Source organism: Triturus cristatus, chromosome 3_1 (genome assembly GCF_964204655.1).
Source record: "Triturus cristatus chromosome 3_1, aTriCri1.1, whole genome shotgun sequence".
In the NCBI taxonomy this organism is placed as follows: Eukaryota; Metazoa; Chordata; class Amphibia; order Caudata; family Salamandridae; genus Triturus; species Triturus cristatus.
The window spans coordinates 65,160,183-65,172,712 of NC_140583.1; the positions used below are offsets into that span (position 1 = coordinate 65,160,183).

The 12,530-nt window shown below is 59.2% G+C and overlaps 1 protein-coding gene across 1 annotated transcript; it reads left to right on the top strand.

Annotated features, from left to right (window-relative positions):
- The first annotated feature begins 1,329 nt into the window (after positions 1–1,329).
- Positions 1,330–9,195, top strand: LOC146859714 (uncharacterized protein C11orf96-like). The gene is made up of 2 exons (XM_085645837.1): positions 1,330–1,607; positions 9,105–9,195. Exons 1-2 carry the CDS (start codon positions 1,330–1,332, stop codon positions 9,193–9,195), a joined length of 369 nt encoding a protein of 122 aa, XP_085501963.1.
- Positions 9,196–12,530: the final 3,335 nt, after the last annotated feature.

A 12,530-nucleotide genomic window follows, 5' to 3' on the forward strand; every position in this document is an offset into this window, starting at 1 on the left:
TTCGTCGTGGGGCTCCACCGCTCCTTCTGGGCGGGGGACTCCCGAATCCACCCAAGCTTTCAGTGCCTTTTGCATATCTTCTTTGGTGTTGAGACCAGTGGTAGCGATTCTGAGTTCCTTACAGAATTGCTTTAGTTCCCTGTGAGTGTACTCTTCCAGCTGTTCCACCTGGAACACGGTACTGGCGTCGTCTTCTACCATCTTTGTCGGTAGTGCGTCAGCCGTTCACGGTACGATCTCTAGATTATAGGCCCGAATCCCGTCGCTTGCCACCAATGTTAGAAGGCGACCTCAGAGGGGCCCGGAGGGGGCCCTGACTGTCCTGAGACCAACCCTCGAGGTATCGTAGCCGGGCACTGGCGGGAGACTCCTCAGGGGAGGAATCTCGTATCTAGGATCGTACACTCGGCACCACACGACAAAGAGACGCCACACCGAGAGTTCTTAAGAGCAAATCTTTATCAGATCGGAGTGGTAAGATCTTTATGATCAGCAAGGTAATATATATACAAGTAGAGCGCGGGCTCACAAAGTCTTGGAGGAGGGTTAGGAGGTAGCGGGACAGTCTTTGGGGGAATGGATCAAATGCAGGAGCGTATCCGGCGCACAGCTCACAATCCTCGAGCTGGGGGTTACGCTTGTCATCGTGGGGTCCGGCGGGACCAAGGGAGTCTGGGGGCACTGCGAGATACTCAGCAGGCTCGAGTACAAGTTCGGAGGTCTTCCGATCTTCAGGGAGCCGCGAGTCACTCAGCAGGGCTCAAGCACAAGTTCGGAGGTCTTACGATCTTCAGGGAGCCGCGAGTCACTCAGCAGGGCTCAGGTGTTTCCAAGGCGAATCTGCCGGACAGTCCCAGGGCACCCCTTGTTATAGGGCGACTCCTCTTTGATGTCCGGAGTCTGTGCAGGCAGGGGTCTTGTCACCTGGGGGTCGCTTGTTGGGGGTTTCCTGCCATTGTCCTTTGATCCTTTCAGGGCCGGGTCGGGAGGAGCCCCAGACACCCAGCAGGCGTGGAGCCAGCCCTCGGGGAGGCCGGCAGGTCGATCGAAACCCACCTTCCCAGGGAAGCGCAGAGGTGTGATGAAAACTGCTCCTCCCTCTCTCATCCCAAGGGGAGCGCGATGTCCGGAGTGGCGCCTGTAGGCTAGGGTCGCACTGGGGCCGGGCGGCCATCTTGGTGCATGAAGTGGGCACGCGGGCCCGGGGTGGCAGAAGGAGGAAGGCCTACGGACGGGGGAAGTCCGGGTCGGGTGTGTGTGTTCTGGTGGGAAGGATCGGCCAGGCCAGGGGCTCGGGGCTGGTGTGAGGTGCAGGGGTCAGGTCTGACTATGTTACGAGGGCCGGGTCTAACATTCCGGAAGCAGGCGGAGATGCTGAGCATGTGGTCCAGCTACCAGGAGGTGATTCCTCAGTGCACATATCTCACTGAGGCGCCTCGAAGCCGGAAGAGGAGGCGCCGGCTGGTCAGGCTCCGGACCCTGCCGGTGACCTTCGGGGAGATCCAGGAGGTGGAGGAGGAGGGCACCTCGGCCATGGATAAGGAGAGGGCTCGGAGGTCCTTCCTGCAGTCGCTGGAGTCCCTGCAGAGGAGCACTGTTGGAAGGGCGTTCTCCGGGGGGCTTCGGAATACGTTCCTGACCACCCTTTGACCCACCTCTCCCAGAGTTAGGCCGAGCAAGGGCGGGGAGGCCCTTCCTGGAAGGGTCTCGTTCCTAGGATCGCACACGCTGAGCTTACACTTATCTGACAGAGGGACACCACACAGTAGTTCTTCATAAGACAGTTTACTTTATCGATAGTTCAGGGGATCTTTATGATCCGAGATGCAGTTGTTAAATCAATGCCACAAGCGGCGGCGGTTTCGTGATGGGGGTATTGGGGTAGCGGGACAGTCTTTGAATTCAGTGTCTCTGCGGAGTATCCTTCGCACAGCTCCCAATCCTCGAGCTGGGGGATGTGGTTTCTCTCGACAATCTCTGCCGATTCTCCTGGAGGGGGGCGACGCGAATCACTCAGCAGGCACAGGTGGTTTCAGAGTCGGGGAGCCGCGACAGCGTCAGCAGGGCTGAGATGGTTCAGAGTTCGGGGAGCCGCGACAGCGTCAGCAGGGCTCAGATGGTTCAGAGTTCAGGGAGCCGCGACAGCGTCAGCAGGGCTCATATGGTTCAGAGTTCGGGGAGCCGCGACAGCGTCAGCAGGGCTCAGATGGTTCAGAGTTCAGGGAGCCGCGACAGCGTCAGCAGGGCTCAGATGGTTCAGAGTTCGGGGAGCCGCGACAGCGTCAGCAGGGCTCAAAGGGTTCAGAGTTTGGGGAGCCGCGACAGCGTCAGCAGGGCTCAGATGGTTCCGTGGGTCGGGTAGCGTTCTTGGGTTCAGAGCTCGATCGAGCCACGACCAGGTCAGCAGGGCTCTCGTAGGTCCAGGTCTTCTCTACCTCCTGTCCCTTCAGCACCCCTTGTTATACTCCCCCTCCTCTTTGAAGTCCGGAGTCCTCGCAGTGAGGGGTCTTGGTGCCTGGGGGCAGTGTGTCGGGCTTTCCTGCTGCTTGGCCCTTTGATCTGTTCAGGTTGATCTGGGAGGGACTCCAGACGCCCAGCATGCGAGGCGCCCACTCACCGGGGGCCTGGTGGCCGATCGAAACCCTCCTTGGGGAGGAGATCAGAGGTGTGACAGAGACGGCGTCTCCCGGTCTTGCTTGGGGGTTTCTCTCTCCCTCGGCCGGGCAAGCGTGGTAGTGTCTTGGGTTTTGCTGGGGCCCCGGCCGGCCATCGGGTTTGTTGGGCCATGGTGGCCGGAAGTCTGTGATACCGGGGATCAGGTGTGGTTGCAGGGTTGCTTACTGGTCGGGAGGGTCCACGCCACAAGGCCGGTCTCACACGTGCCCCCCCCAGCTGAAAGGCGGGGAGAACTACCCACCCACTTGGGGGTTCTCCTCACTGAAGCGGAAGAATCGGGACAGGCCGTCAGCGTTGGCGTGGTCAGTCCCGGGGCGATGCTCCACAGTGAAGTCCATCCCCTGGAGGGAGATTGACCATCGTAGCAACTTGAGGTTTTCTCCTCTCATTTGCATCAGCCACCGTAAGGGTCGATGATCCGTTTGAACTCGGAAGTGGATTCCGAACAAGTAGGGCCATAGCTTTTTGAGGGCCCAGACTACTGCGAAGGTCTCTCTTTCAATGGTGCTCCACCGTTGTTCCCGAGGTAGTAACCTTCGGCTGGTGAAGGCTATGGGCTGATCTATGCCTTTGTCGTTGAACTGTGAGAGGACTGCCCCGATGCCGTGCTCCGTAGCGTCCGTCTGGACCACAAATTCCTGAGAGTAGTCGGGTGCTTTGAGTACCGGAGCAGTACATATAGCGGCTTTCAAGGCGTCGAACGCTTTTTGGCACGGGGGAGTCCACTGTACTTTCTTCGGGTGCTTTTTGGAGGTTAACTCTGTGAGGGGGCCTGCGATGCTGCCATAGTTTTTAATAAACCTCCGGTAGTAACCGGTGAGGCCCAGGAAGGCCCGGACTTCCGTTTGGGTCGTGGGGGGTTCCCAGGACAAGATGGCGTCGATCTTCGGCTGGAGGGGGGCGACCTACCCGCTCCCCACCTGGTGTCCCAGATAGATCACTGAGCCTTGTCCAATTTGACATTTTCTGGCTTTGATGGTTAGGCCTGCCTGGCGCAGGGCCATCAGTACTTGTCGGAGGTGCTGGAGGTGTTCGGTCCATTGGGAGCTGAATACTGCTATGTCGTCTAGGTATGCTGCGCTGAACCCCTCTAGCCCGGCCAGGACCCGGTTCACCAGTCGCTGGAAGGTGGCCGGGGCATTTTTCATCCCAAAAGGCATAACTCTGAAGCGGTAGTGCCCATCCGGGGTGGTGAAGGCGGACCGCTCCTTGGCTCCCTCAGTGAGCGCAATTTGCCAGTATCCGCAGGTCAGTTCGAAGGTGCTGAGGTAGCGAGCGGCCCCGAGGCGGTCGATGAGCTGGTCTGCGCGGGGGATAGGGTGAGCGTCCACTCAGGTGACCGCATTGAGTCCCCGGTAGTCCACACAGAATCTCAGCTCGGGGGCGACACCAGGGGCTGCTGCTTTCGGGACCAGTACTACCGGGCTGGCCCATGGGCTGTCGGAGGGTTCAATCACCCCTAGGGCTAACATCTTGGCTACTTCGGTCTGGATGCAGGTCCGGACCCGGTCAGGGACTCGGTAGGCTCGGTGTCTTACCGGCGGGCTGTCTCCAGTGTCTACGTCGTGGACACACCAGTCGGTGACCCTAGGGGTGAGGGAGAAGAGGTCTAAATAGCTGGCGGCAGTCATCAGACTGTTGGGGGGTGAGGGTGGACGAAAGTCTCACCCCCTCCACGGAGCCATCTTTCTCTTTAGCACACAGGGGGTCCGGAAGGGGCTCTGTGTCTTCTTCAGTCCCATCGTCGGTGGCCAGGAGCAAACTCAACTCCGTCCACATGAAGTGGGGTTTGAGGCGGTTCACGTGGAGGACCCGGAGGGGGTTCCGAGGAGACTGAACATCAACTAGATACGTGACTTGACTCTTCCGCTCGACCACTTTGAAGGGTCCAGTCCATCTGTCTTGGAGGGCGCAGGGTTTCACCGGGGCCATTACCCAGACCTGTTGGCCCGGCTGAAACTCGACCAGCGTGGCATTCTGGTCATACCAGCGCTTCATCTCTTCTTGGCTAGCCTCGAGGTTTGCCTCGGCGAGCTCCTGGAACTTCCGGGTCTGGTTGCGGAGCGCCAGGATATAGCGGAATACATCGGATGGGGTTCCTCGGGGAGCCGTTTCCCAGCCCTCTTAGACCAGGCTCAGGGGTCCCCGGACGGGGTGTCCGTAGAGAAATTCGAACGGGCTGAACCCCAGAGATTTTTGGGGAACTTCCCGGTAGGCGAACAGGAGGCAAGGGAGGAGGACGTCCCATTTCCGGCGAAGGGGTTCTTCGAAGGCCATGATCATCCCTTTCAGGGTCCGGTTAAATCATTCAACTAGGCCATTGCCTTGGGGGTAGTATGGGGTGGTGAATTTGTATGACACCCCGCATTGTTGCCATAGGGACCTCAGGTACTTGGAGATAAAGTTCGTGCCACGATCACTCACGACTTCGCGAGGGAACCCCACGTGGGAGAAGATCCCCATCAAGGCCCGGCCCACCACGGGGGCCGTCACGGTGCAGAGGGGAATGGCCTCTGGGTAGCGGGTGGCATGGTCCACCAGGACGAGGATGAACCGGTGGCCCTGGGCGGTCCTGGGATCCAGGGGTCCCACGATGTCAATCCCCACCCGCTCAAAAGGGGTACTAACAACGGGGAACTGTTGTAGCGGAGCCTTGCGCTTCCCACCACTTTTTCAGCTGGCCTGGCACGTGAGACATGACTTGCAGTGGGCCTCTACATTCGCTCGCATTTTGGGCCAATAGAAGTGGGTAACCAGGCGATGATAGGTTTTGTCTTGGCCTAAGTGTCCTGCCAGGGGTACGTCATGGGCTAGGCCCAGGAGGAAACTTCGGAAGCGCAGGGGTACCACCAGTACCCGGGCCGATCCCAGCTCGGCCGACTTCTGTTCGCTGTACAGGAGGCCATTTTCCCAATATACCCAGTGGGTTCCGGACTGGTCGCCTGCTGCCTGGGCTTCGGCCTGCTGTCGGGGTCCAATGAGGGAAGGGCAGGTGGCTTGTTCCCTGCAGAATTCTTCTCGGGAGGGACCTCCCTCGCAGTGCCAATGGGCCATCTCGGGCAGGACCCCAAGCTCGGTCAGTTGCTCGGGGTCTGGATGCACTGACCCGTCATCGGGAACGGGTTCTTCTTCCGGAAGAGGGTCGTCGGGCTCGGGTAGCGCGTCCCGGTCCTCGGGGACGGCGACTGGGTTCAGGGGTAAGGTCTCAACTCCCTCGGAGGAAGGTGATCGGGTAGAGATGGAGCGCGTGGTGGCGCATACCCATTCGGGTAGGCCCATCATCTCCAGATGGGCTCTTCGTTCCACTTGTCCCCACAGGGAGTTCTCGAGGTCGTTGCCCAGGAGGCAGTCTACTGGTTGGGAGGTTCGGACTGCTACTCTCAATTTACCGGTGACTCCCCCCCATTCGAAGGGTACCAGGGCCATCCGGCAGAGGCTCTCGGAATTGTCCGAAGATATGACTGGACAGAAGGCGTCGGGCAGGATCTGGTCTTCGGAGACCAGGTGGCAGTGGACCGCTGTGACACTCGCCCCGGTGTCGCGGAGGCCCTCGACTCGGTGACCGTTGACCATCACTTGCTGTCGGTACTTTTTCGTGTTGGCGGGTAGGGGTGTTCGGGGAACCATCTCTCGGTCTCCTAGGGAGACCAGGGCCATGGCTGCTGGTTCCCACTCTTCGGAGTCTTCCATCTCTTCTCCTAGGGCTACGGAGGCCATTTGTCAGGCTGGAGGGGCTGTCGTTGCGGGTCTTTGGTACATGGGACACTGGGGGTCACTGGCATAGTGTCCGGTCTGTTGGCAGCGGAAACAGGTGATCTTGACTTGGGGTCCCTGCTTCCCCGGGGGCCCGGTGCTGGCTGGAGGTGGGGCTGGAAAGTGCAGAGGTAGGCCTCTGGGGGGACTGTGCTGGGAGCCCACCCGGGATTCTCTCGGTCGGCCTTGGTTCCCTCCGCCCCTCTGGCGGGTGGGTCCCTGACTGTGGCGACCGTAGCCTCCCACGGGACCCCGGGAGGCCCGGGTGTTTACTCATTGGTCAGCTTCGACTGCCAGTTTCCGAGGGTCAGTGAGCTTGCTGTCCAGGAGGTGCTGGCGTAACTCCACAAAGCAATTTGCGGACAAGTGTTCCCATGCTATTAGGTCAAACAGTTCCTCAAAGGTGGAGACCTTGCTGCCCTTGATCCACCCGTCCAAGGCCCGGCTGTAAAAGTTAACGTTTTCTACTCATGTAGTACCAGGTATCTTTTTGCAGTCTCGAAACCGTTGCCGGTACATTTCGGGGGTGAGTCCATATCTGGCTAATAGGGCCTCTTTCATGTGGCTGTAGGAGTTCAGCACCGTGGAGGGCAGGTCCAGCAGGGTATCTCTCCCCTCGCTCAGGAACCGGCCCCACAAACCAGCCCCCCAATCCTTCTGCGGAACTCGGTGGGAGGTCATGGCGACTTCGTAGGCCTTGAACCATTGCTGGATGTCGTCGTTCTTGTAATATTCCTTCACCACATCCTTGGGGATGTGGACCTTTGGTTCTATGGCGGAGGAGGGCGGTTGATTTCCCGAGGATCTGGACTCCTCACTTTTGGCCTTGAGTTCGATCTCTTTTAGGCTGCGTTCGTGTTCTAGTTGAAGTTTTCTTTCTTCGTGTTCTCTCTGGCGTTTCTTTTCCTCGAGTTCTCCTTGTAGGCGTAATTGTTCTACGGCTAACTTTTTTTCGGCCAGTTTTAGCTCTCCCTCTATTTTTAGTTTGGCTAGTTCTAGTTCGTGGTTGCGGCCCCTCTCTCGGTCCGCTAGCTCTTCCGGGGATAGGCCCCCCTCTGGGGCGCTGCTCCTTACCGGGATACTTCGTGGTTCGTTTGGCGGCTCTCCTTTGGTTTGGGCCAGGGAAGCTCCTGCCTCGACCCAGGTCTTCAGTGCTCCCTGGAAATCTTCTTTAGTGCTTAATCCGGTGATAGCGATTCCAAGGTCTTTGCAGAACTGTTTTAGTTCTCGATGCGTATAATATCCCAACTGGTCCTCTCGGAACGCGGGGCTTGTGTTGGTTCCTGCGGCACCTAGGGAGGTTTCTCCTTCCATCTCTTTTCGGTAGTGCGTCAGCCGTTTACTGTACGATCTCTAGGTGTCGGCTCGGATCCCGTCGGCTGCCACCAAATGTTGGAAGGGCGTTCTCCGGGGGGCTTCGGAATACGTTCCTGACCACCCTTTGACCCACCTCTCCCAGAGTTAGGTCGAGCAAGGGCGGGGAGGCCCTTCCTGGAAGGGTCTCGTTCCTAGGATCGCACACGCTGAGCTTACACTTATCTGACAGAGGGACACCACACAGTAGTTCTTCGTAAGACAGTTTACTTTATCGATAGTTCAGGGGATCTTTATGATCCGAGATGCAGTTGTTAAATCAATGCCACAAGCGGCGGCGGTTTCGTGATGGGGGTATTGGGGTAGCGGGACAGTCTTTGAATTCAGTGTCTCTGCGGAGTATCCTTCGCACAGCTCCCAATCCTCGAGCTGGGGGATGTGGTTTCTCTCGACAATCTCTGCCGATTCTCCTGGAGGGGGGCGACGCGAATCACTCAGCAGGCACAGGTGGTTTCAGAGTCGGGGAGCCGCGACAGCGTCAGCAGGGCTGAGATGGTTCAGAGTTCGGGGAGCCGCGACAGCGTCAGCAGGGCTCAGATGGTTCAGAGTTCAGGGAGCCGCGACAGCGTCAGCAGGGCTCATATGGTTCAGAGTTCGGGGAGCCGCGACAGCGTCAGCAGGGCTCAGATGGTTCAGAGTTCAGGGAGCCGCGACAGCGTCAGCAGGGCTCAGATGGTTCAGAGTTCGGGGAGCCGCGACAGCGTCAGCGGGGCTCAAAGGGTTCAGAGTTTGGGGAGCCGCGACAGCGTCAGCAGGGCTCAGATGGTTCCGTGGGTCGGGTAGCGTTCTTGGGTTCAGAGCTCGATCGAGCCACGACCAGGTCAGCAGGGCTCTCGTAGGTCCAGGTCTTCTCTACCTCCTGTCCCTTCAGCACCCCTTGTTATACTCCCCCTCCTCTTTGAAGTCCGGAGTCCTCGCAGTGAGGGGTCTTGGTGCCTGGGGGCAGTGTGTCGGGCTTTCCTGCTGCTTGGCCCTTTGATCTGTTCAGGTTGATCTGGGAGGGACTCCAGACGCCCAGCATGCGAGGCGCCCACTCACCGGGGGCCTGGTGGCCGATCGAAACCCTCCTTGGGGAGGAGATCAGAGGTGTGACAGAGACGGCGTCTCCCGGTCTTGCTTGGGGGTTTCTCTCTCCCTCGGCCGGGCAAGCGTGGTAGTGTCTTGGGTTTTGCTGGGGCCCCGGCCGGCCATCGGGTTTGTTGGGCCATGGTGGCCGGAAGTCTGTGATACCGGGGATCAGGTGTGGTTGCAGGGTTGCTTACTGGTCGGGAGGGTCCACGCCACAAGGCCGGTCTCACAAGCACACATTCCCTGCACCTCCAGCAGTGGGCGGAGCAGAGCAGCTGTAACACGTCCAGCCTGGACTCGGGGGACTCGGACTGTGGCCCGTGACGGGGCCCTATGGGCTGACGACCCTCAACAACCTCTGACTTTAGCCTGTGAGAGGGTTGTTAGGGGCTGGCGACCCTCAACAACCTCTGACTCTAGCCTGTGAGAGAGCCCCAAGGGGCCGGTGACCCTCAACAACCTCTGGCTCTAGCCTGTGAGAAGGCTCCTAGGGGCTGGCGACCCTCAACAACCTCTGGCTCTAGCCTGTGAGAGGGCTCATAGGGGCTGGCGACCCTCACCAACCTCTGACTCTAGCCTGTGAGAGGGCTCCTAGGGGCTGGCGACCCTCAACAACCTGTTACTCTAGCCTGTGAGAGGGCTCCGAGGGGCTGGTGACCCTCAACAACCTCTGACTCTAGCCTGTGAGAAAGCTCCTATGGGCTGGTGACCCTCAACAACCTCTTACTCTAGCCTGTGAGAGGGCTCCTAGAGGCTGGCGACCCTCAACAACCTCTGACTCTAGCCTGTGAGAGGGCTCCTAGGGGCTGGCGACCATCAACAACCTCTGACTTTAGCCTGTGAGAGAGCCCCAAGGGACCGGTGACCCTTAACAACCTCTGGCTCTAGCCTGTGAGAGGGCTCCTAGGGGCTGGCGACCCTCAAGAACCTCTGACTCTAGCCTGTGAGAGGGCTCATAGGGGCTGGCGACCCTCAACAACCTCTGACTCTAGCCTGTGAGAGGGCTCCTAGGGGCTGGCGACCCTCAACAACCTGTTACTCTAGCCTGTGAGAGGGCTCCGAGGGGCTGGTGACCCTCAACAACCTCTGACTCTAGCCTGTGAGAAAGCTCCTATGGGCTGGTGACCCTCAACAACCTCTTACTCTAGCCTGTGAGAGGGCTCCTAGAGGCTGGCGACCCTCAACAACCTCTGACTCTAGCCTGTGAGAGGGCTCCTAGGGGCTGGCGACCATCAACAACCTCTGACTTTAGCCTGTGAGAGAGCCCCAAGGGACCGGTGACCCTTAACAACCTCTGGCTCTAGCCTGTGAGAGGGCTCCTAGGGGCTGGCGACCCTCAAGAACCTCTGACTCTAGCCTGTGAGAGGGCTCCTAGGGGCTGGCGACCCTCAACAACCTCTGACTCTAGCCTGTGAGAGGGCTCCTAGGGGCTGGCGACCCTCAACAACCTCTTACTCTAGCCTGTGAGAGGGCTCCTAGGGGCTGGCGACCCTCAACAACCTCCGGCTCTAGCCTGTGAGAGGGCTCATATGGGCTGGTGACTCTCAACAACCTCTGCCTCTAGCCTGTGAGAAAGCTCCTAGGGGCTGGCGACCCTCAACAACCTCTGACTCTAGCCTGTGAGAGGGCTCCTAGGGGCTGGCAACCATCAACAACCTCTGACTTTAGCCTGTGAGAGAGCCCCAAGGGGCCGGTGACCCTCAACAACCTCTGGCTCTAGCCTGTGAGAGGGCTCCTAGGGGCTGGTGACCCTCAACAACCTCTGACTCTAGCCTGTGAGAGGGCTCCTAGGGGCTGGCTACCCTCAACAACCTCTGACTCTAGCCCGTGAGAGGGCTCCTAGGGGCCGGTGACCATTGTTAGACCCGTCCTCGTGGCATGGCCATCCCTGTCCCCGCACCACATAACCTGACCCACGCACCTCATGCAGCTCCCGAGCACACGGCCTAGCCGATCCTTCCCACCAGAACACACACACACCCGACCCGGACTTCCCCGTCCGTGGCCTTCCTCCTTTCGGCCACACCGGGCCCGCGAGCCCACTTCATGCACCATGATGGCCGCCCGGCCCCAGCGCGACCCTGGCCTAGAGGCGCCACTCCGGCTGGAGGACATCGCGCTCCCATTGGGATGAGAGAGGGGGGAGCAGTTTCCATCACACCTCTGAGCTCCCCTGGGAAGGTGGGTTTCGATCGGCCCTCCGGCCTCCCCGAGGGCTGGCTCCACGCCTGCTGGGTGTCTGGGACTCCTCCCGACCCGGCCCTGAAAGGATCAAAAGACAATAGCAGGAAACCCCGACAAGCGACCCCCAGGTGACAAGACCCCTGCCTGCACAGACTCCGGACATCAAAGAGGAGTCGTCCTATAACAAGGGGTGCTCTGGGACTATCCGGCAGATTCGCCTTTGGAGCCACCTGAGCCCTGCTGAGTGACTCGCGGCTCCCCAAAGATCGTAAGACCTCCGAACTTGTGCCTGAGCCCTGCTGAGTGACTCGCGGCTCCCCGAAGATCGTAAGACCTCCGAACTTGTGCTTGAGCCCTGCTGAGTACCTCGCGGCTCCCCGAAGATCGTAAGACCTCCGAACTTGTGCTTGAGCCCTGCTGAGTGACTCGCGGCTCCCACAGACTCTCCTGGTCCTGCCGGACCCCGACGACGACAAGCGTATCCCCCAGCTCGAGGATTGTGAGCTGCGCGCCGGGTACGCCCCTGCATTTGATCCATATCCCCACAGACTGTCCCGCTACCTCCTACCCCACCCGAGACTCTGTGAGCCCGTGCTCTACTTGTATATATTGGCCTTGCTGATCATAAAGATCCTACGACTCCGATCTGATAAAGATTTGTTCTTAAGGACTCACGGTGTGGTGTCTCTTTGTCGTGTGGTGCCGAGTGTACGATCCTAGATACGAGATTCCTCCCCTGAGGAGTCTCCCGCCAGTGCCCGGCTACGATACCTCGAGGGTTGGTCTCAGGCTAGTCAGGGCCCCCTCCGGGCTCCTCTGAGGTCGCCTTCTAACATTGGTGGCAAGCGACGGGATTCGGGCCCATATTCTAGAGATTGTACCGTGAACGGCCGACGCACTACCGACAAAGATGGCAGAAGGAAACGCCGTGGTTCTCACAGAAAACGACACCAGTACCGTGTTCCAGGCGGAACAACTGGAAGAGTACACACACAGAGAACTGAAGCAATTCTGCAAAGAACTCAAAATCGCTACCACTGGTCTCAACACCAAAGAAGATATGCAGAAGGCACTGAAAGCTTGGGTGGATTCTGGAGCCCCCCGCCCAGAAGGAGTGGTGGAGCCCCACGACGAAGCTGGACCCTCCCAAGGAGAACGCAGCAGCAACCAGGTGCGAAGCTTCGTACCAGACGGGGGCCTATCCCCGGAGGAACTCGCAGACAGAGAAAGAAGTCGCCATCACGAACTCGAATTGGCCAAACTTAAAATCGAGGGCGAGTTGAAATTAGCCGAGAAAAAGCTAGCCGTGGAACAGATGCAAGTGCAAGGAGAACTAGAAGAGAAGAAACTCCAACGGGAACACGAAGGAAGGAGACTTCAACTGGAGCACGAACGCAGCTTGAAGGAAATCGAGCTAAAAGCAAAAAGCGAAGAAGCGCGGCCCCCGGGAAACCGAGAGGCGGCCTCCCCGGCGG